This window comes from Ictalurus punctatus, chromosome 7 (assembly GCF_001660625.3).
Source record: "Ictalurus punctatus breed USDA103 chromosome 7, Coco_2.0, whole genome shotgun sequence".
NCBI lineage: Eukaryota > Metazoa > Chordata > Actinopteri > Siluriformes > Ictaluridae > Ictalurus > Ictalurus punctatus.
This window is the reverse complement of record NC_030422.2, coordinates 7,530,940-7,555,731: the sequence shown is the minus strand read 5'-3', so window position 1 is coordinate 7,555,731 and position 24,792 is coordinate 7,530,940. Positions and strand designations below refer to the sequence as shown.

Below are 24,792 nucleotides of genomic sequence, written 5' to 3'. Positions count from 1 at the left end.
ATCATAACCAACATGACTTTCCTCCCAGTTAACACCGTGTCTGTATGCTGTCTTTTAGCCACGGATTCTTAATAAATGTGATAACGCATGAGAGAACATTTGTCATACAGCCATGAGCTGGCAGCCAGAACTAATGCCACCTAACACAATGTGGCTCAATTCACCATCCATGTTTTCTATTCTTCTACATTTTAATCAAACTGAGAGTGCATTGAGGAAGTCCTACTGAGGTGCGCCTGCCATTTAGATTACAGATTGCATGCTTTACAATAGATTTATCTGTAGCCAATGACTTCAAGGTTGACTTTAGTCTCCCCCATATACACTGTTTTGTAACCATCATAAAAGTCATTTATGGCCTGTGGTGGGTTTGAGTAAATTGCTTTCTCAGTGTACAGAATTTACACATGCCTTTTTTATTATTATTATTTAGGAGCATTGAGGAGTTCTGGGTGTGTGTGTCCTTTTCTTCTTCTTTTTTTTTTTTCCAAAGCTGAGTTTATGTATTTATGTTTATTTGATCTTACTGTCAGAAAGCCTAATGCATGCACTTGTGTGGCCCTCCGTCTTGGTGTGGGCTGTGATGTGTGTGTCAGGTCAGCCATGCCAGCCAGATGAGTTTGAATGCCTGACAGGAGAGTGTGTGTCAGGAAAGTACGTATGCGACTTCACCCGAGAATGTTCGGATGGCAGCGACGAGAGCAACTGTAAGTATTAAAGCTCACTACTATCATCTAGCTTTGTGCTAAATTCTTCATGTTTATTGACTCTATTCATTATGTTTTGATGTGCTCGGTTATTTAAGACGTTATGTGTTATTGTTTGCTAACTGCTAACCTAAAAAGTGAGCTATTAAACTATTGTTATCTGTATTTCACCATGTTTGGTCCTACTTTAATTCTGCCTGGGGATGTAACAACTGATAAGTCAATTGCTTAGTAGTCTCAAAGATTCTTTCATAAGATTATCTCACAACATTCAATCCTTATAATCTTTAATCATTTGATAATTATAATCTCTCCATCTATATCATTTTCAAATATTTCAATCATGTGCAAATTCAATCTCTCTTCTCTGAACTATTAATTATATTCAATGTAGTATGTTGTGGACTATGTGAGATATATAACTTTACATTATTCAGAACATTAGCAGCTTCCTGTTTTAGTTCATTGACAGGACAATATGCTTTTAAATGAGCTGTAATGTGTAAACACCTCGGTTTATGGCACAGAAAAAAAGAGCGGATCTCATAAAATGGCGTATCATTGGGGAAGCTTAGAGATGACACGATGTTTTTATTACCACATTTGTAGCCTCGGTTGTGTCTTTTGGATAAGGAAACATAGCTGGTATTATGTTTACTAACTTCATAAATGTCTTCTAAGTAATTCTGATTAAGTGTTAGCTCTCAGTTTTGGACAAATTCCCAATAAATGAAGATGGGACATTGTCTGAGCCATCCTGCTGTTAGACGTTAACAGCCATTTTCATTAAGAGCAAGCCTTATTTTTACTGTCAGCCTTAATGTTTTTTATACAACATGAAAACAATATTCATGTCCAAACCAATACAATCGAAAATATTCCTTTATAATAATAATAATTCCTTAGATTTATATAGCGCTTTTCTAGACACTCAAAGCACTTTACATAGTATTGGGGGGGGTCTCCTCAACCACCACTAGTGTGTAGGATCCACCTGGATGATGCAATGGCAGCCATAGTGCTCCAGAACTCCCACCACACACCAGCTATTGGTGGAGAGGAGAGAGTGATGTAGCCAATTCAGGGATGGAGGTTATTAGGGGGCCATTATGGATAAGGGCCAAGTCTTTAGTCAGACTGTTTTATCTATGTCTCTTAAATTTGATTTATGAGAAAATCTTTTTGCTTTTTTTCTGTTTGGTTGTTTCTTTGTACAAACTGGATGACTTTCTCAAGTTCGATTTTTGTCACGAAGTGATATATTATGCAAGATTTGCAATAAATACTGCTGTCATATAGCCATATTTCTCTTTCTTCTTCTTGCCGTATACATAATAGAAAACCTGTACACCATATGGACCTGTTTAGCAGTCTCTTCTAATCTCAACTCTTTTCCTCATTAGCATTACTAACCTTATTAGCTATCACTCACTGTGTTGTTTTCTTTTACATTATCTGTATGAACTTGTAGTGGGTCATACGCCGCACTCACTTCTCATTCTTCCCACTGGGTTTTCTGGGTATTCCATATCCAGTGGACCTGTTGTTGGTTTTCTCTCCATAAACCTGGCCCTTTTCTTCACTTTGGGTCTGATTTTCCACTTAACTCATTACCCTTTGAGTAGTTAGGCTAAAGAGCCATGCTGCCAGGAATTATGGTCATGTGGTTGATGTCTGAAGACAGACACCAGGGTTAGGGTTGAACATGGCAGTTCAACTGCTAGGTCATTATCATCCTGTAAGAATAGATATGCACCTGTAGGCACAGCATCCTTGATAGTGCTATACAACCCACGGCACGTGTTCCTGCTTTGGTCGGAATGAAACTCTGCAGCCATATTGGCCTTTTGCAGATATGAACACTCCTGCTTTAAATGCAGTACACATTAATATATTTTAAACAGGGATGATACTGACATAGTGCTTTAAGGTTTGTAATAGTAATAAAACTTTATTTAGCAACTCTATGTAAAGCATCCAGTCTAGCTTTGTGCTAAAAGTTAAGTATTCTCTTAAGTGAAAGAATATGCAAAAGAAAAACGGCCCTACAACAAATAGCTGTTTCAGAATCCTGAGTTGTAGTTTTATTTATTATAAATCTGCTTTAGGTCCTATATTATATTTCATATTACCTTCACAAGCCTGTATCATGTAGGCTATATATATTGTAACCAAAGAAAGAACTCTTTAACACTGACAGGGGCCACACAATACATCATCATGAATCACGACTTACTGAAAATGCTAGCCACACTGGCATCCTAATATGTGGTAGAAATGATTAAGATTCCAGCTAGGTCACTGTGTGCAGTACCAGCTCCTATTAATGATGCTAAGATTGATAACAGCTGATGAAGCAATAATTCCCCAAAGCTTGCTAGATCTACAAACTTTTCAGAAGTGAGTTATCAGCCTATGGCTAGACCCCAAACACCACAGACAGAGGCATGGAAGCTATTGTGAAGCTATCTGTGAATAGTGTGCATACCTAATCCTGGATCTGATGTGCTCCCCAATTCACAAAAATTCACCATGGACTGCTAGACAGCTGCAAGCCCCTATCTATCTATAAAGGTGTATGTAGCTGTCATCTCAAAGCATCACATCACAGCATGGATGGCATCCCTTCTTATGATTTTTCTGAAAGGGGTGAGACATCTCCATCCTCTCGGTTCACTTAGGGATAAGGTACAGGCTCTCCCCTTGAAGGCTTACTTGCCACTCTAGGAGAACGGACTCCTCTTTATTGAAATTATTTCGAGGCATGCCACTTCAGGAAGTCTCTGGCATCAATATGCACTTTTTCTGGATTCCACAAAATTAACCTCATGCTTCCCAGTTGCCTGGGTGTGACAATCATCATCAAATATCATTCTGATTAGTCCTAGGGAATGTCTGTTATCCAAGTGATTCTCACTGCCCCTAGTGGTTACGCAGAGTGAAACAGAACAATAGTTATATATGTAATTGTTATAAAATATGTGCAATATAAGCAATACTTTTGAAAGTATGTGCCTAGTTTCAATGGGTTGTTACATTGAATCATAGCCAGAGGAGAGGGGGTGTAAATGCATTATATTTTTTATAAGGATGCTCCAATCCGATTCCCGATTTCGTGTCATCATAATCTACCAATACCGATCCTGATCCCGATCGTTCAAGCTTTATATAAGTGACATGAAAGCTTTCTGTTGACTGACACTGTAAAAAAAATTTCAGATAAAGTAATATCACAGATGTTGAATTGGTTATATTATTTACAGTAATGTTGCAGATTGTTGTTTTAATTAAGAATCAAATATAAACACAACAAATGTTCATTTTACAATGAACATTTTAATAGGCCTTTCAAAATAGATGTCAAATGGCAAATTTTTCATTGTTTCTTGAGACCTCGTAATAATTCCACACTGGTGATATGATTGCAGCACTAAAGTTTAACGTCACTACTAGTGTGAGGGAGGCACAGAAGGCGAGTGTGCTGGGCTGCCTCCCCACTCGGAAAGCCAGGGAGACCAGGTGGCCACAGTCACTAGTAGCTAGTAGGCCTGATCTAAGAATGATGATCAATGACAAGCAGGCAAAGAAGGAGTGGACCGGATGGGCTGCAGAGGGAGGTATCAGGGGACATGAGGTTGTTAGGGCAGGTAGCCCCCAGTATTACTGTAGGGCCCTAGCCAATGTCATCCCAGGTTTTCAGTGTTCTCTGGTCAGCGAGCTGTCACAGGGCAATGAAAATCTGATGATTTTCCTCCAACAGAATGTGAAAAAAATGTAACATCACTAAAAGACCATATGGCAGCATGAAAACTACTGTCAAATGTGTCTCCATGGGTTCTGTCCACCATAGAAAAGGGTTACTGGGGTCCAGTTCAGAACTCGAACACCCCCCGGTTCAGAGGTAGTCAGCACAGAGCAGAGCCTGATGTTAGCGCAGGAAGTATGATCTTTCTTGGATAAAGGGGCCACAGAACATGTACCCCTTTCTCTGAGGGAGGGAGGTTTTTACAGCCATTATTTCCTGATCCACAAAAAAGATGGGAGTATGCAGCCAATTTTATATAATCTGAACCGTACTCTTAGCACATAAATGTTCAAAATGTTCTGCATTTGGAGGCAACACGTACCAATATAATGTTCTTCCCTTCGGTCTAGCTTTACCCTCTCGCACCTCCATGAAGTGTATGGATGCCGCTCTGGCTCCCTTGCGACTCCAGGGCATCTGTGCAGTAAACTACCTGGATGACTGGTTAATTCTAGCATGATCAGGTTGAACCTCAAGAAAAGTATGCTTTCTCCAGTGCAGAGGGTGACTTTTCTACGGGTTATATGGGATTCTACTATAATGAGGGTGTATCTATCCCCAACATGCATAGGGTCAGTCATCAACATTAAGCAAGATAAAGCTGGGTATGGGTATCCCCTCCAGTCTCTACAAGAGACCTTTGGGGCTTATGGCAGCAGCAGCCAACATCATACCATTGGGCTTATTTCACATGAGACCATTTCAGTGGTGGCTGAAAAGTCGGGGTTTCATGTGAGGATAAAACACCTGAGAGTAATCAGTGTCACACAGTGATGCCTACGTGCTCTGAGAATTTGGAGGTGTCTCCAGTTTCTAGCCTCGGGTCATACTCGAGGGGCATCTCCGTATCACAAGATGGTAATGAGAGATGCCTCCCTCACGGGCTGGGATGCAGTCTTAGACAGCCATCAAGCTCTGGAGGCATATAAATATATGGTATATAAAGCTCTAGAGTGGCATATAAATTGCCTAGAAATGTGGGCCATATTTCTAACTGAAATTCTTTCTTCCTCAGTTGAGAGGCCACCATGTGTGACAGACAATACAGCGGTGGTCTCATATATTAAACAACAGGGAGGGTTACGTTCACGCCCTCTGTTCTGACAGGCACAACTAATTTATTTCTGGGCAAAGGGAAAGTTTTTGTCAGTGAGTGCGATGTACATTCTGGGTAACTAGAATGTGGGGGCAGACATCCTGTCGAGGCAGGGACTGAGGCCCGGGGACTGGAGGCTCTATCCACAAGTGGTGGAGTCCTTATGGCAGAGGATCGTCCAAGCGGAAGTGGATGTTTGCCTCCGAGGAAACAACACACTGCTTGCTGTGGTTCGCCCTCACTTCTCCTGCACCATTAGGGCTGGATGCCAAGTTACACATGTGGCCAAGGTCACCTCTGTATGTCTTTCCCCTGATCGCTCTGCTCCCACAAGTTCTAGCGAGAGTTCGCCAAGACCGTCTATGTCTGCTGCTAGTAGCACCTTATTGGCCAGCTTGAATATGGTTCTCAGACATAATATCCCTGCTAGATGGCACTCCCTGGGAGATTCCCGTTCGCAGGGATCTACTGTCTCAGGCCAGAGGGCTGAATTATAACCCTCGGTCGGAACTATGGATACTGTGGGTCTGGCCCCTGAGGGTCACCAGCTCATAGGTTCCGGTCTCTCAACCAAGGTTGTAGAGACCATGTTGAATGCTAGAATACCATCCGTGAGAAAATTGTATCCGCTCAAGTGGCGACGTTTTGTCTCGTGGTGTGAGGAACATCAGTCAGCCCAGTAAACTGTGCAATAGCTACAGTCCTGGAGGTCTTACAGGACATTTTTCAGCAGGGTTGGCTCCTTCTCCAATTAGGGTCTATGGGGCCACCAATTTGACCAGCCATGCCCCTATTGATGGAGCCTCTGTGGGGCAACATCGTGGTTTATGCATGGTGTCAGGTGGCCGATGCCCATCTGCAGACCATGCATACCTTCCTGGGACCTTTCTGTGGTCCTGTAAGGTCTTTCAGATGTGCCATTTGAGTCCTTAGAGTCAGCCTCAGAGAAGTTTCTGACTCTAAAGGTAGCTCTTCTGCTGGTCCTGACATCTCTGAAGCGAGCAGGAGATCTGCAAGCTCTCTCTGTTGCCCCTACATGCCGTGACTTTGCCCCTGGATTAGCCAAGGCCTTCCAATGTCCTAGGCCGGATTATATTCTTCAAGTGCCTATATCTTCTGCCAAGCCAGTAGTATTGCAGCATTTCTGCTCTCCTCCGTTCTTTACACCAGGACAAGAGAAATTGCACCTACTATGTCCATTAAGGGCTCTCTGTATTTACATACACTCCAGCCAGTGGCGTAAGTCGGATCAGTTGCTGGTCTGCTTTGGTGGCGACAGTAGAGGTGATGCTATATCAAAGCAACGCATCTCTAATTGGATAGTGGAAGCAATCTCTATCGCTTATGAGGCGTGCGGTCTCGCTACGCCTCTGGGCATAAGGGCTCATTCCACCAGGGGGGTTGCCTCCTCTAGTTTTATGAAAGGTTTATCCCAAGGGGTACCCTTACAGGATGTGTGTGCTGCGGCAGGGTGGTCGATGCCGCACGCATTCATTCGATATTACAGTTTGGACATGGATTCCACCCTGGACTCGAGGGTCTTGCAGTGACTCTCTGGCTCAGACCATTTTGAGCAGGCCATACCCTCAGTATGGGTCTGGGTTTGGGTTACGCATGTTACCATGTAACCTTGTTCCCTGAGAGAGGAACGAGATGTTGCATAGCTTTGTCATACTGGGGCATGCCTGTGAATCGCGTCTTTGCTTCAGATAATAGAGGCTGATGATATGGTTTACAGGCACCGTTTTATAGTCATGCAACACACGTCACCTATAAATAGGCATGATTTTACATAGACATCAGATACCAGATGCACACGAGTGCGCTTCCCACAGCATCAAGCTCACGCAGCATCTCGTTCCCTTTGCAGGGAACAGGGTTACATGCTTAACCCAGACAATTGTATTCGCATCTGGTGTTTCCATCCAGCCTTTTTTATGTGATATCCCAAAATTTGCATAAAAATGCATGCATGGAAACATAGCTATTGTGAGTGTGGATCAGAGTGACACTGGCTAATGGTCAGTAAAAACTGGCAGCTACTAAATTGAGTGAATATGCAGTAAAATAAATTCATTGATTGTGTATATAGATGTGGGATTTTTTTTTTGGTTTTACAGTACAAAATGATTCTGGTTTCCAATTGCTAAGGTACCCATTCAGAGAGATGTGATTTTGAAGATGGTCTTTGTGATCTACAAACACCAGACCCAAATAATTTGTGGACTCGAGGCTCATGCCTGACTGATCCTGGACCTCCATTAGACCACACTGGCAACCCTGCAGGTATGTACACTTTCTTTAGGCACTTAGTAGAAGTAATAAAACTGTTTATACATTGTTAATGTAATCTATGCCATCAAATGGAAAGCATGTGTGCACATTACAATATATTAAATACTTGTACATGACAGAGATATTTGAGGTACAGTGCCCTCCACTAATATTGGCACCCTTGGTAAATATGAGCAAAGAAGGTTGTGAAAAATTGTCTTTGTTTAACCTTTTGAACTTTTGTTTAAACACAAAAATACTCTGCTCTCAGGGATATAAACAATTGCAAACACAGCTTAGGTTTATCAAATATATATATATATATATATATATCTTTGTTAACTATAGGTGTGCAACAATTATTGGCACCCTTTTATTCAATACTTTGTGCTAGCTCCCTTTGCCGAGATAACAGTTCTGAGTCTTCTCCTATAAGGCCTGATGAGGTTGGAGAATACATGGAAAGGGATCAGAGACCGTTCCTCCATATGGAATCTCTCCAGATCCTTCACATTTCGAGGTCCACACTGGTGGACTCTCTTCTTCAGTTCACCCCACAGGTTTTCTATGGGGTTCAGGTCAGGGGACTGGGATGGCCACCGCGGGACCTTGATTATGTGGTCTGTAAACTATTTTTGTTGATTTTGATGTATGTTTTGGATCATTGTCCTGCTGGAAGATCCAACCACGGCCCATTGAAGCTTTCTAGCAGAGGTAGTCAGGTTTTCATTTAATATCTGTTGATATTTAATGGAGTCCATGATGCCATGTATCCTAACAAAATGTCCAGGTCCTCTGGCAGAAAAACAGCCCCAAAACATTAAAGATCCACCACCATATTTAACCGTGGGCATGAGGTACTTTTCCATATGGCTACCTCTCTGTGTGTGACAAAACCACCTCTGGTGTCTATTGCCAAAAAACGCTATTTTGGTTCCATCTTCCCATAGAACCCGATCCTATTTGAAGTTCCAGTAGCGTATGGCAAACTGAAGACGCTCGAGTTTGTTTTTGGATGAGAGCAAATTCTCCAGCTGTGATCCTTGGAGATTTTTTGGCCACTCGAACCATCCTCTTCACGGTGCGTTGAGACGATAGAGACACACGTCCAATTCCAGGTTGATTCATAACATTTCATGTTGACTGGAACTACTTAATTATTGCCCTGATGGTGGAAATGGGCATTTTCAATGCTTGCGCTATTTTCTTATAGCCACTTCCCATTTTGTGAAGCTCAACCAAATTTTGCCGCACACCTCAGCTATATTCCTTGGTCTAACCCATTTTTTTGAATGACAAAGGGAAATTGGCCTATATGTTAACTCATATTTATACCCCTGTGAAACAAGAAGTCATGTTTGGACAGTTTCCTGTTCCTAGTCACCCAGCTGTACTAAAAAAAAAAATGAAATATCAATGGGAATATACTTCAAATATATTTTTCTCACATGACTTCATAGGGGTGCCAATTTTTGAACACCTATATTTAACAAAAATTGTTTTTGATAAACCTGTTGTTTGCAGTTGTTTGATATTCATAAGAGCAGAGTATTTTTGTGATATTTTTTAACAAAAGATCAAAGTGTTAAACAGAGATAATTTTAAGTCTTCTTTGCTTATATTTACCAAGGGTGCCGATATTAATGGAGCGCACTGTATATCAAAGAAAGTAGTGTAACAATGTTCCCTTTTTTCACTTAGGACACTACTTGTTCTTGCACTCTGAAACTGGAGAGATAGTCATTGCAGAAATATCCAGTCCATTTTTTCTGCCCTCAGAGTCCTGCACGGTACTGTGTATTGCATGGATCAATATTTCCACGCTTATTCTAGAACATTATTTAAATTCTTTTACATTGTTTTTCATGTAGCTACTGGATTATGAGCATAAGATCATAAGAGGTTAAAACGATTGACAACTGATTGCCTTAAATTCCTACATAAGTCAGAGTTAAACAAAACCTCAGCTAGCACAGGCCTAGTGAACATATTGTAATGTTTTGTAAAATAATTTGTCTTATTGATGGATACATAAATGTGCAAAAATTCCTGAGTAGGATTTCATATATATTTATACACTGCAATTGTTGAGCAGGAAGGCACAGTGGTGCACTGAGTAGCTTTATAGTTCTCGGGTGCAGGTTTCAATCCTGGGCTCGGGTTACTGTCTGCTCGGGTTTCACATATTCTCTCTGTGTTCATGTGGCTTTCCTCTGGGTTCTCTGATTTCCTTCCACTTTCCAAAAACATGCACAATAGGTTGATTGGTTATACCGAATTGTAGCTTGCTGTAGGTGAATTCTCCCACCTTGCACTCAGTTTTACCAGAACTGGTTCTGCACCCACCACGACCATGACAAACCACTTACTGAAGATGAATGACTGAATAAAAAAATCTTGAGACCTGTACTGGATTATAAAACTTAGCATGATATATTTTATGATCCACATCCAATCCAAAAAGCATAGCTCATGAAAGAACATTAATATCCTATTTCTGATGTTTTCCCCTTTAGCATGTGCTAATTTGAGTGTGCTCATTCTTCATACTCTGCAGGTCACTTTCTACTATCACATTGGCCAGGTGGGTGGAGACTTACAGGTTCTGGTTAAATCCGAACCTTCAGGAGAGCAGAGACAAATCTGGATTCAGACAGGACTGAATAATGAGCCACTTACAAAGCCCTGGATAAAAACCTCAGTTACATTCAGACAGAGCCAGGAGTTTCAGGTATGTGTACATGTGTAAATTTACAAAGCCCCTTAGCAGTTTACTGAGCAACACTTAACATTATCGCTTTATAGATAAACTCTTAAGCATGATTAAGTGAATCTATGGATCACTTAGTTCTGTCGAATGTCCTGTGTTGCTTTATTTGATTTAGATTGCTTCCTTTAATGAGTGTCCTTAATTCAAACTGCCTGTAACATGGATGTTAATTTTCAGAGAACTGCTTGAAGGTGTGCTCAGTGTGAGCAAGAGAGAAAAGCGAAAATAAATAAATAAAGTAATCACTTCTTCAGGGGGAACTCTGAAACCTCTTCCTTGTTTGAAAGGTGTATTACCGATATGAACTGAATTACAATTCTGCCTTAGTCATTAATGAACTCTCAGCCATAAAGTGTGCTGCTGAAAAATCCATAAATTGGACTTTGACCAGTAAAACCTGTTATGGACTGGAATTATGGAGGCACGTTAAAATGGTTAGCAGACACAATTTACCAGAACTTACCAGACTGTTTTAGGACTTGACCCTTTTCTTCTTGCTGGTTGTGTTACTGCTGTTCCTCAGATTTTAAGAACATTCATTATATTTGGAAATTAAGGGTAAAAAAAAAAAATGTAAATAAAAAAGTGTTCATCTGTACATTATTGTGATTTTAATCCTAAGTATATTGTTACAAAATGTCGAATGTTGAGTTTGAAGTGGAATTATATTATAGGTAAAATGACTCTACAGGTAATATTTCGTGGACTGGTGTTTGGCAACATTGATCCTAACGAAGTTATTGCCTTTGATGACTTGTCGTTTAGCCCAGGCTGTGTGTCTACTGGAGGTAACATACAACCACACACCCCTAACATAATAACCTGATAACGTAATCAAACTTTACAATTCAATTAGAATTAGGTCAGCTTAAAATAAGGGTAAGAGTAAAGCTGATACTGAGCCTTTGAAGGAGATTAGGTTCGATTCCAGGGCAAAATTGGCAGCTCATATATGGATACACGGTATATTGTAGAGTAGATCATTTAAAAAAATTATGTAATTATAAGGAAGGAGATCATAAAATACTACTTGGGTGTATTAAAGGAAAGAGAAGGTTGATGAGTGCCATTTTTCATCTGGGAAAAGCCCCCATTTAACTGTTGCTGATTGTGCAAATTAAAAAGAGGTGAAATAAAGATGAATGACATTTATAATCTGTCTCAGTTATGTTATATAACTGTATAAGTTATCATTTCGGTTCTCATTTTATAGCTTACCTTTCCCTCTGCCACAGTGAAATATGTCCTCATGAACATGGGCTCAGTTTTATTTGTCTATAAATAACTGCACTACATCTTTCAGCCTTAATGCTATCTATTGTTGGAAGGAAGGGGGAGGGGGGGGGGAGAAAAAATACAGTTGCAGGATTTTGAGAAACAGGGAGTGATTGCACAATTCAACACCACATATTAACTGCTACTTTGATACTGACTGATCAACTGTTTAATTATTTGCTTGATTGCATGACTGTTTCATCACGATATTTCATTATAATCATCGTTACATTCATGAGACAACTCATCGAGTTATCGCATACAGTGTAATCAGTTCTTCAATAAAACTGATCAGTGATAAAGATTTAGATGAGCTCTGCTGTAGTCATAACCATTTTACCATTGTATCCTAAGAGGCTGGTGATATAACAAAGATATCGTGATACTTTCTGTATGATCTACATTTCTACAATACAATGGATATTAAAAAAAAATAAAAAATGGATATTAAAAAAAATAAATCTACACACCCCTGTTAAAATGGCAGGTTTTTGTGGTGTAAAAAAATTCAACTAAGATAAATCATACAACGTAAAGTGAAAAACTCTTCATTAAAAAAAACTTACAACAGCCTAGTTGCATAAGTATGCACACCCCTAAACTAATGCTAATACTCTGTCTTTTTGGTTAAGAGTCAGCGTGGCACATCTTGACTCTTTCTTGCAAAAACATTCTAGATCAATCAAATTGTGAGGGCATCTCCTGTGCACAGCCTGCTTCAGGTCACCCCGTAGATTTTGAATTGGATTCAGGCCTGGGATCTGGCTAGCTCGTTCAAAATTTTGGTTAAACCATTCCTTTGTTGATTCGGATGTATGTTTTGTGTCCCGGACATACTGAAAGGTGAAATTCCATATTCCGTATTCATTTCACCAGCAGACACTTGAAGGTCTAGCAATAAAATCAACTGCTATTTGTAGCTTATTCATGATTCCCTCCACTTTTAATAAGAGCCCCAGTTCTGGCTGAAGAAAAGCAGCCCTAAAGCATGATATAAGAGATTGTTGTCACATGCAAAGCGTAATAATCAGTACTTGTGAGATATTTCTACCGTTCCTTTAATGTTGCTGTAGGTCTCTTTGCAGCCTCCCTGGTAAGTTTTTGTCTTGTCCTTTTAAACATTTTGGAGAGATGTCCTGTTCCTTGTGAGGTCACTGTGCTGCCCCATTTTCTCTATTTGTTCATGATGGCCTATATGGTGTTCCACAGTACATTTTAATGTTTTGGAAATTCTTCTTCTCCTGATTGAAACCTTTCAACAAGTGAGATACCACGCATGCGTTCTCAGCTCTTTGCAGACCATCCTGCGATCCTATGGAAATAGCCGGTCTTTCTTGGGGGTTAATCAGAATAATTTCATTGACAGTTGTATGATAATTACTTTGGAACATGAGATTGGAGGTGTTGGGTGGTGGTGAGGTGTTGATCCCTAGTTATAAAATTGTGCAACCAGGTTATTGTAACCTATTTTTTTTATTTTTTCCTATTTTTCCCTAAAATGTTTCTGATTGTTTTTCACATCGAGGGTGGAAAAAGTTCTAGCATGATTTATCTTGGTTTCTTTTCTTTTTTTTTTTTTTACATCAGAAAAACCTGCCATTTTAACAGGGGTGTGTAGACTTATTATATCCATTGTACACGATGTACAGACATATACATAAGTACAGTTGCATTTTCCTGTCGGTTTGACACTTTTATTAAATGTTATTAAATGCAAATCTAAAAGAAGGAAAATTTTTTTTAAAAATTGTCAAACTTCATATGTTCGTCCCAAGATTTTTATTAACAATATGATCATAACAAAACATTCCATACCCTTTAGTACTTTTAGTATATTTAGTACTTTTTTTTTTCTTACTCTTATAACTATTTGGTTTTTCTCTTCATGAACGTATAAGTGCACATAAAGGATGTAAATCTACATCTGTATTTCTGTAAGGATGTGTTATGAATATGTCTATTATTATAAGGGTTAATTGAATTGAGCAATTTTTACATTCCACCGCAAAATTAACAGCAGCTTTAAATCAGAGTTTGTCATTTTATTAAGTGTATTGTGGCATAATACATTACAATATTGATATTATATCATGTTGCCCAGCCCAAAATGAAAGTATGCCTAATACGTTACATTCTACCTACCAAATGGCAGAGGGAAGACGTGCGTCCTCTGCAAGTCCCACTCAGTTTGACTGTGGGGCAGGTGTGTATGTGGACCCAAAGCAAGTGTGTGACTTTACTCGGGACTGTCGTCATGGAGAAGATGAGGCCAACTGTTGTGAGTATTGTTTAGTATTGTAAATCTATTAACCGTACTATATGCATAATTTGTAAAGCATTCGTGTTTTCCAACATTTTATCATACTTTTAGCTTCCCCTGCACAGATTGAAAAAATCGTGTTTATGCATGTTTGTGTGTTTTTCTTCAGCTGCACACTGTGATTTCGAGGCAGGTGCATGTGGCTGGCATGAATTCGCGCCTGGTGATGGGTTCGACTGGGTCAGAAGCTCGCCTCAAGTCGTCTCCACAGACCATCACTGCAAAGCTCCTCCAAGAGACCACTCTACCAACTCAAGCACTGGTAAGCACATACATACAGCTTTCATACCACAGATGAAAATATTAACTCTCTATATATATATTTATGCTTAAATTCCTCCCTATCAGGCCACTTTCTTCTAGTCCTAAAGAACAGCAACAGTTTTTCTCAGCGTGCTTTACTCCGGAGTCCGACGTTCCAGCAGGCTGGCCCGGACTGTAAAATTTCCTTCTGGTAAAAGGGAGATCTTGTATTTTTCATCCGTCATGAATATATTGACAGTTGAATAAATTTGATGTCTGATATTTTGGTCGTAGGCATTACAACGCTGGTATATCTGTGGGTGCAGCCAACATGTACCTGCAAATCAAAGGCATGGAGAACTTCACAGTTCTGTGGCGCACACTTTACCATCAGGGAAACTTCTGGCAGCCAGTGACTGTGCAGCTTGGCCGCCAGAGAAGTCCTTTCCAGATCTTGGTGTCCAAACTGAGCCTGGGCGTGTATGATGGAATCTCTGCACTGGATGACATCACATTTCACAACTGCTCACTACCGGTGCCCATGGACGAGTGTCCTACCCCCGACTACTTCCACTGTGGGCAGAGCCGAGCGTGTGTGGACCGCCTCAAGCTCTGTGACCTTGTTGATGACTGTGGCGATGGAACCGATGAGGAAAACTGCTGTACGTTCTTGTTTTAATATAGCAAGAGATTTTAATAACAAAAAAACAACAACTGTGCATTGCTTACAATACAAAACAAAGTCATTTGTTAAATGTGTGTGTGTCTCTCATCTCTCCTTGCGTTTTCAGCCTCTGAGTTAATGTGCGATTTTGAGGATGGCTTATGCAGCTGGACTCAGGATAAAGAAGACATTTTTGATTGGACCTGGAACCAGGGACCCACTCCCACTCCCAACACCGGCCCCTTTAAGGACCACACATGGTCCAGTGTGAGTGGGCACTACCTCTACATTGAGTCCTCTGCCCCTCAGAAGTTCAAAGACACTGCTGTACTCATCAGTAGACCATTTCATCCCACTGTCAGCAAAGGAGAAGTCCCTTGGGCAACTTGTGTTTTCAGGTTCCACTACCACATGCTGGGCCAGTACATCTTCCAATTAGCTGTCTACATCCGCAACTATGACAGTGGGCGTGGCCAAATGCTGTGGATTCGTCACGGTGACCAGGGCAACCTATGGCACAGAAAGACCCTGTACATCAGCAGTGCACGGCCCTTCCAGGTGAAATCTCAGCTCGTTCCCACTTTTTCATTAAAAACATTTCATCATAAAATCACCTTCCATCATGCGAATATTGAGCGATGAATAGTGAATGAATACACAATGCTGGAAGGCTGAAATATTGTAAATAACACCATTCTTAAGTATGTTATTTATTGAATTCCCTCAGCATTGACTTTTTACTGCTTTTGATGAATCACCTATCACGATCAAAAACATGTCATAGCTTTCATCTACCCAGATGTGCAAAAGAAGGGACACATACGCGCACACTGTCGCACACAGCCCTGTCCTTTCCCTGATAACTATAATTAGATGTTCTCTAAAGCAGCATAACCTTGGCAACGTCTGCTATCAGCAATATTGTGGTCTCTGCCCCAAAGCTGTAAAACCTTTTCGCTTTAGATCATTAAACACACATACACACATATACACACACACAAACTACAAATGCATCAACACTTTAAAAAACATTTGAAACATCTGAGCACCTCTCATTTCCAAACCTTTCCTCTTTTTAAAAAAAAAGCCGTATACACCTCGTTTTATTCTTCTTGTATCTGGACTGTCACAAGCCTCTCTGGCCTCAAATCAAAATCATAGCATCTGAGCACTTCCAACTTCCTGCGTTGTTGTATAATTTGTTATATAAAATGTTTGCATATCACGATACAACGTTTTGTTTGACAGGGATAGATTGTATGTGCAGTGCATTTGAATAACACATGTCTAACATTGTAAGATTCTTTTGATCTGAGATGGTTTGACCAGTTAGATGCAGAAATGCAGATGATTTCCCTCTAGGTATAATCCTGATATTCAAGATACATGATACAAACGAGTGTAAACTTTTTCTTTTCCTCTCTCAAATTTGTCTCAGATTCTTGTAGAGGGAACAGTGGGGGATGACTTCACAGGAGATATAGCAATAGATGACCTCTCATTTCTGGGCTGTGAGCCATATGAGGGTAAATGTGCCAATGAGACACCAATTGTTTTTGACACATAATGGTCGATCAAGACTCTCATAGACTGACCTATAAAGCAAGTGCGTGCGCTTTTTAAAATTTGGATGATCACACGTTTTTTTCTCTCTCTATATATATATATATATGTGTGTGTGTTTAGGTGAACTCCCTTCATTAGAAGCCAGCACTATGACTCCTGCAGTCACCCATCCCACATTGCCTCCTAATCACTGTCAACTGGGCCAGTTTGTGTGTGGGGCCTATGGAGAGTGCGTGAGCCAGAATCAAGTGTGTGACTTTAGACAGGATTGTTCTGATGGGTCTGATGAACAGGGCTGTGGTATGTCTGTGTTGATCTATCTATCACTCCATCCATATCTCATTCGCACATACAAATGCTCCTCACTCTGTCACTTTCTCTCTCGCTCTCAAAACTTTGTAGTGATGGAACGGTGTTATTTTGAGGGTGGAAATTTATGTGGGTGGGAGCTGGATAGTCCCAAACCTCCAGTCCCACTACATGCCTTCCAGTGGCTAATAGGACAAGGAGAAACTATATATCATGGTGAAGAATATCACAGGCCAATCAAAGACCATACACTGTAAGTAACTCCATGTGTATATTTTATATGTACATGATGTTCTATATACAGTCCCCTCCAAAAGTATTGGAATATTTTGAGTCGGTTCGAACAAAATGTGCCATGTTCTTCTGATCCATCATGTCATTTTCAATCTTTCGAACTCAAACCCAAATGTCTTTAGTGTATAGCAAAAAATATCATATGTTTCGATTAGAAAAAATGTAAGCGTTGACCTATTTTTTTATATTTATCTCTACACGGTGCAGTTTGAGTCTTCTACCTTTTTATTTGAAATAAATTGTAGGCATCATCCAGTTTGGTTAATCCTTTAAGTTGTGCACTTTGTGTGTTGGACTCAGTGGCACTGCAGAAGGATGGTACATCTATGCAGACAGCTCTAATGGTGGTTATGGCCATGTGTCTGATCTTATAACCCCACTCATCACTGCCACAGGGCCCCAGTGCACCATGGAATTCTGGTACTACATGAGTGGCTTCACTGTGGGAACGCTACAGGTGGAAGTTTCAAATTTCATCTCTTAGATTAAATCAGTTATTAAACAAAAATGATATACAGCATTATAGCACAAGCTCTCTTCATTACATTTATGCTCCTGTCCTGTGATTCCCAATTTTCTGAGGCTTGTGATGAAGGGTTAATCCTATATTAAAATTCACACTGTGTTTGTGTGTGTGTGTGTGTGTGTGTACACAATGCATTTCAATTACATTTACTAAATAATGACGTGCCTTTGATCTGCCAATTTTTTTTCCTTTGTAGGTTTGTATCAAGTCTGGTAATGTCACACATGAGGTGTGGTCTGAAACTGGAAACCAAGGCAGCCACTGGATGCTTGGCAAAATTTTCATTGGAATCCGCCACAATTTTCAGGTCTGTATAAACATTTCCCAAAGTTCTTCTTCAATTATCAAGCATGTTGGAATATTCACACAGTACTGTGACTAGAGTGCAAGAGTTCCCAGAATTTAAATGCAAATCCAAAAGCCTCTTCACCAGTACACTATTCTGTTATACTCAAAGAGCCATAAACCTGAAACTGATCATGTAAAAGGGACCCAATGGGATCCGCAGCATTCTGTGACTCACCTCAAAAATGGAAGCGAATGCTGCCGTTCTTTTTCTGGACAAATGATAATTGATTTATTAATTGTAATGATTGGCCTATCTCAAGCAGCTCCTGTATATGCTATTTTATCAATTCATATTGGAAAGGTGGTAATCCTTTGAAATTGTGCTAATGTTGATCAAATAAACCCCAACCAAACCCCCAAAAATTCCATTAAACACATCACTATAGCTTTCAAATGGTGATGTGGGGGGTGGTAACTTCCTGAAATTCCTTCATAGATAAACCTGGCCTAACAACTTCAGATATATCAATGAGTAACACTTCTTAAACCTCTATTGTTTGAATCAGAGCATATCCTTGTTTTCTATATATGTAAATAAGCTTTTACTAGATGTAAAAGATGTGGTAAGGTGCACCTACTGACTCCAAGCCACCCTATGGAGGGATAGATGAGTAATGTATAGGGCAAGCAGCCAGTCTCACAGGACAGTGACCAAAAAGCAAAGAAGACACAGTAGACACCCCTAGTGTAGGGAGGGTGGTGACAATTAGCTTGAGTGTGTCTAGAAGAACTCTGATATCTGCTTTTAATCTAATAGCTACCTACCAAGAGATCATGTTAAACTCTGGCATTCGGTAAAAACATCCTTCTGCTCTTTTCATCCACCCCACATAACTGGGGAATGGAACAAAGTATCACCATCTTTACCAAAGAAATCTTGGTAGCAGCTCCAAATAAACCCATTCCCAGAAAGCCAGATATAACTGAATTTGGTCATCTAGTAGCCAAGTTAAGTCCTCTAGGTCTATAGCAATCAGAATTCTTATTTTTTGAAGATATATTCAACTTCTAGTTGTAAATAATAAGGTATTGCCAAACCACAGGCTGCTTCGAAACGTAGCCAACTGCATGGTGGTTGCATTATGTCGGAGAAATGAATGAATAAGCGAAAATGTCCTTTGAAAAAGCCTTTAATAATGGTTGTAACTAGATAGTAAGAGGCAAGATGTTGCTACCCCCAGTAACAACCTCAACCATGATGCATTGTCCAATGTGCTGGTGCAATGTAAGGCTTAACTAAGTTGAGCCAGTGTTTGACTCCCTGACGCCAGGCTCCCAATACTGGGCGGTACTAATGTTTTCTGCCAAATTAAGCTATAATCACTCAACCAAGTCCCCCTACCCTACCCTAGAAAGTCCTCATCCCCAAGTGAGTTATACATTAGTATAATGCGCAATATGTCATTTATTTTGGCCAAACCACAAAACAATTCACTAGAAATGTAGGTTATAAGTATATAAGAGGCAAACAAACAATTAGGTATTAAACAATGCCTCTGTGCATGCTTGTAGCAGGTTTGCATGAGTGTTTGACTAAATTTGGAGTCAAATGATTAGAGTAGCTCTTGAGTTGAAGAGATTTGTTCAGAAATACCACAACCTTTCTCAAGCGGTTCTTCACTTTACATCATTAACCTTTATCAACACTCCATCTACCACAAACACCTGCAGGCACATACACTCTCTAATGCCATTTCGAACCAGTACTTAGCTTTGAAGTGCTCTTCACAGGCGCCCTACAACGCTGAAGTGTCTTCTCTGTGCATACCACAGGTCTAAATGTCCTTTGGCTCCTTTTCCCTGTGTGAGGGCGATTTTTTTTTCTCTTTTCCTTAATAATCTACTTTCTCTCTTTCTTTAACAGACATAGATATTACCTGATTAGTATGTGCAATTATTTAGTAGTCTTTGAAGTACAATGAAAGTTCATGTGTTTCCATTTCTATTTTGTACATCTATTTTGTTAATGCATGGGAGATCTTAAGAATCAAAAATAAAGAAAAAGGTTTCCACTGGTTTAGCTGACGAGCATGCTAAGATGTTTTACCTGGCGCTTTCAGGTCATCCTCCGTAGTAAGCGAGGCGTTAGCTACATGGGTGACGTGGTGGTTGATGATGTTGAGTTTATTGACTGTGCACCTCCGATCTTCTCGGGTCTCCCCTGCACAAAGTACGAGTTTGCATGTGCTAATGGACTCTGTATTCCCGATGGCAATCTATGTGATTTTATCGACCACTGTGGGGATGGCTCAGATGAGAACCACTATATCTGCAGTAAGTAATATCACTCAGTACAAAATAAAAGACCGTCCATACATTTTTATGTATTTTAACCTCCTATGAGGAAAGAAGTGTCCTTGAATAATTGAAAGTATAACATTTAATTTAAGTAAACATTGTATGTAAAACAATGTTTATCATCTGTGGGCCTTCACAAATGAATGGAACAACACTGACCCATCTATGTGTAATATGGCGGCTGTGGTTCAGGTGGTAGAGCGGGTTGTCTACTAGTCGTAGGGTTGGTGGTTCGATTCCCGGCCCACGTGACTCCACATACCGAAGTGTCCTTGGGCAAGATGCTGAACCTCGAGTTGCTCCTGATGGCAAGTTAGCGCCTTGCACGGCAGCTACCATCGGTGTGTGTGAGTGGGTGAATGAGACACAGTGTAAAGTGCTTTGGATAAAAGCGCTATATAAATACACCATTTACAATTTAAAAGGCTGTCTGAAAGTTAACCTCAAACACCTGGTCATTTTGAATTTTTTTTAAAAATCTAAAGCAAAAGCTATGCCATATTAACTTTAACAGTTTTTATGTCACAAATTCCAGCTCTCTGGAAAAAGTGCTGCTTTGACATCTTTTGTTCTTAGTTTTCCATGTGCTTAAAAAATAATAATAATAATAATAATTTGGTTTTGTTTCCTCATCTAGTTTTAGCTGATTGGTTTTGATGTGTTAAGGTTATCTGTGTCACCTGTGTCTTGTTCGTATACTGTTTATTTTCTTGGTTCTCGCATATTTGTTCTACTCACGTCTTCTTGCTTCTTACTTGTTTCTAGTTTTTCACTGTCTAGTTGTTTCATGCGCCTTATCCCGAGTATCAAGTATATGTTTCTTATTACCATCATGCACTTGTATCCTCGATTTCCATACTTTCTGATTTTTAGTCGTCACACTTTACTTTGTTTGCTAACTTTTTATTAATTGCTAAACTAAAAAAACTATTAAAAAGAAAAAAAAAGCCGTTTTTTGCTTGGCCCGATCTCATCTTCTGTCTTTGACACCTGTTCAAATATAAACAATGACCGGTAATGGTCCTTTCGGCCCAGTTACACCTTGCATGTAAACAAGTTTCTGTTTCTGTGTTTGCTTGTTCATGTCTTTTTGTTTTCCAGAGGGCTTTCATGGCCACTGTAACTTTGAATTTGACCTTTGCTTCTGGAGCCAAATGGAGGACGACAATTCTGATTGGCTAATTAAAGCTGGAAGACCACCCACGGTGGGAACAGGCCCGTCGACTGATCACACTCTGCGCAACTCATCAGGCCACTACCTGTACAAGGAGAACATTTTCTCCAAAACCTCTGGAGACATTGCTCAAATCTCCAGCCCAGTGTTCAGCCAGAGGAGCAGAGGATGCAAGGTCAGATATCATGGGTAACGTCTTGTGTGGATTTAAGTGTTATTTTTCCCCGAAGCAGTTCAGTAAACACCTGGCCTTCTAACAGTAGCACAGTGGATCACTTACAGAAGGGACAGTATCTTGGAGTAATAATTTGATAGGTGGATAGATGTGTCATTAAGAGGTTGTATGGAGTTATTGGGTGAAATGGTGCCAAGCTGGAAAAATCGAGGTTTCAAAGGCAGTCTCTGTGATACTGTAAATCCCCAATAAGGTATTAAACCTGGTTGCCCTTTACCTTTATCAGCTCTCAATAATTCTGTCAGAGAGCAACACACACACAGAGAGAGAGAGAGAGAGAGAGAGAGAGAGAGCGAAGTCAAAAAAGAGAGGAATAGAGATGTGAATAAGTTTGTATGTGAGCAATGAAAGAAAGGCTTTATCATGTTCTATACTGCCTTTTCAAGCTTGTTTGTGTCTGTCTGAATGCTGTGAATCATTTCTGTCAAATCATTTCAGAGGACTCTCTTTCATTTTAAGAATCAGAAATCATTGGAAGCCTGTGGAAGAAAGAAAGGGACAAAGAGACAGGGAGATATAGATGATTGGCCACCAGGAAGAGATCTGTTGTCCAGCCTCAGACGCACCTACAATACTAATCAATTGCACTCTGCCATCCTGACAGAGAGCCAATTAGAAAGAGATAGACAAAGAGAGAGAGAGAGATGAGGTGAGGTGAGGTGAGGTGTGTGTTGGTGTAAGCATATTTTCTGTTTGGGATTTTGTCTGTAGAGTTTATTTTTATTCTGTTTCTGACCATCGTTTCATTAGCAGTGTGACAGTTATTGAACATATGCCGTAATGTAGCTAATGAGTCAATGCGATCATTTATTTATACTTCTTAAAACTTCTACCGATACGGTTTAAAATGCTACAAAAAATTCTTAATATTTGCCATTTAGTAGGCATAAACCATGGGTAGAGGGAAAAATGTGTCATCTAATAAAATGTAATTATAGGCACATTTGATGATAACTAAGATTTCCACCTGATGGCAGGACACACAGTGACGGTGGCATCTTCTCGACAACATAACACATTTATAACGTTAGTGCTAGAGAAAAGAGCACTGAAACGAGACAAATGATCTTGTAGTATTGCGTCAAAAAGCTTTATGAATGTACTTACTGCAAAAATAAATGAACGTTGTGATTAATGAATGCTTTCTAGCTAGTCTAAAAAGCTACATTAAATAACACAGGATCATACTGCAAACAGCACACAACGGCGCAGACACGGACTAGTAACCACTTCTGGTCTAAAAGGAATTTTATTTCATTTTTTAATATCGCCTTTGTATTTAACTGCCTACTATATTGACAGCAACATTTCACCATCTCAGATAGAGAAATGCTACACCAAGCTACACACATGAGGACATTTCATAATGTGGGCTGTGCTACAGAAGACCCTTCTCCACCAGGATAATTCTCAAAGGCCTGTAAAGCCAGTTACAGTAAGCTAGCCCTCTAGATCTAGCCAGCTAGCTAAAAAATGGTGTAAGGAACTCAACCATTACATATGATTACTAAAGGAATGGCTGAAATAGAAAGTCAATAATATACGACAATACACAAGAATACAGCAAATAATCTGCTATACAGCTATTGAGAGCAGAGTATGTTTTGTAAATATTTTTAACAAAAGGTTAAACAATAAAGACAGTTTTTCACAGCCGCCTTTGCTCATATTTACCAAGGGTGCCAATATTAATGGATGTGTAATACGGGTTTTTTTTTTTTTTTTTAAAAAACCTTTGGAAGACCTTAAATTCTTCATAAATCTGAAAAGAGATGGGGGAAAACAAAGTAAACATAAGTACAATGTATGATCTTGCGGTAACTGTGCTACTTATACCATTTTGCATTGAATTCTCTATGACCATCTTTCATTGTTGTAGATGGTGTTTTACCTGCATATGTCTGGTGAGGGCGCTGGCACTCTGAGTGTGTATATGATCACAAAGTCCTCCCTCTCCCTCCTCCTCAACCTCACTGGGTATCAAGGCAACTACTGGATCAGACAGGAAGTACCCCTTTTCTCCAAAGAGCACTTCCAAGTCATGTTTGAGGGCAGCATGGGCCGAAATGGAAGGGGAGACATCAGCATCGATGACATCACTTTCTCGCCAGGCTGTCTCTTTAACCATGATCCCAAGACAAACCACCCAGACCCTCCACCCACTGGTATGCTTTTATTCTTTTTTTAAAAATTTTTTAATCATATTCTGTATTGTGTTCACTCAGGATGAGCCGCTTCCTTCCGCTCTGTTTATTGAAATGGCATGCACCGTGGACCTTCTTGGTCCATATCGATTCAAAGTAAAAACTCATCTGAATGTCAGCTGATAGCATTATAAGCACTTCAATTCCCCTATCATTACTCAGTCAAACCTATGGCTCTCATACATTATTCCATTTTTTTTTTTTTTTTTAAACCAATATTTTCCCCTTCCCATCCCACTGCAATATTTAATTCCCTCCTCTTGAGGTGTCTGTAGTTCCATATTCCTCATACTATTTCTTCATATTCTAACCAGTTTTTCATAACCTTATCACAGGCACTCTTAAAGCAGCTCCAAATGCTTGACGCAGTCGAAACACGAATTCTTATTTTTATCACAATCTTAGGTCATACAGCACTCTCAGTCACATTCCCTTTCCTTTTCTCGTCCCCTCCCCGGGGTTGGCCTGTTTTCTCTCACTGCATTAAACCCTGATAAGTTGTCTGTAGTGAGTTTTGGAGTTGTGGAGAAGCGTTTCAATTGGTTCTCTGCCAAGACACAAGGTAATAGCGAAGGAATACGACCAGACAAATACGATTCTAGCCATTAGTTTTCAACGTTCCATGTAGACTGGGGTGAAGGAAATAACCATTGGTAGTTGAAAATGTAGTCATGGTTATAGACT

At 40.0% G+C, this 24,792-nt stretch overlaps 1 protein-coding gene across 2 annotated transcripts in view; it reads left to right on the top strand.

Moving 5' to 3' along the window:
• The first annotated feature begins 361 nt into the window (after positions 1-361).
• malrd1 (MAM and LDL receptor class A domain containing 1) overlaps positions 362-24,792 on the top strand; it is a 54,082-nt gene continuing 29,651 nt past the window's right edge. Inside the window, exons 1-19 of one of the 2 annotated variants that reach the window (XM_053681268.1) lie at positions 362-452; positions 602-707; positions 7,760-7,894; positions 9,584-9,672; positions 10,440-10,613; positions 11,344-11,440; positions 14,080-14,205; positions 14,357-14,509; positions 14,596-14,701; positions 14,785-15,152; positions 15,282-15,712; positions 16,593-16,680; positions 16,841-17,020; positions 17,123-17,282; positions 17,624-17,780; positions 18,046-18,156; positions 20,258-20,471; positions 21,597-21,844; positions 23,784-24,069. In XM_053681268.1, the coding sequence (XP_053537243.1) occupies positions 408-452; positions 602-707; positions 7,760-7,894; positions 9,584-9,672; positions 10,440-10,613; positions 11,344-11,440; positions 14,080-14,205; positions 14,357-14,509; positions 14,596-14,701; positions 14,785-15,152; positions 15,282-15,712; positions 16,593-16,680; positions 16,841-17,020; positions 17,123-17,282; positions 17,624-17,780; positions 18,046-18,156; positions 20,258-20,471; positions 21,597-21,844; positions 23,784-24,069 (3,274 nt within the window). In that variant the 5' untranslated portion in view covers positions 362-407. Of the gene's footprint in view, positions 708-7,759; positions 7,895-9,583; positions 9,673-10,439; positions 10,614-11,343; positions 11,441-14,079; positions 14,206-14,356; positions 14,510-14,595; positions 14,702-14,784; positions 15,153-15,281; positions 15,713-16,592; positions 16,681-16,840; positions 17,021-17,122; positions 17,283-17,623; positions 17,781-18,045; positions 18,157-20,257; positions 20,472-21,596; positions 21,845-23,783; positions 24,070-24,792 lie in introns of both variants that reach the window. The other variant, XM_017472967.3, reaches the window with a different exon arrangement.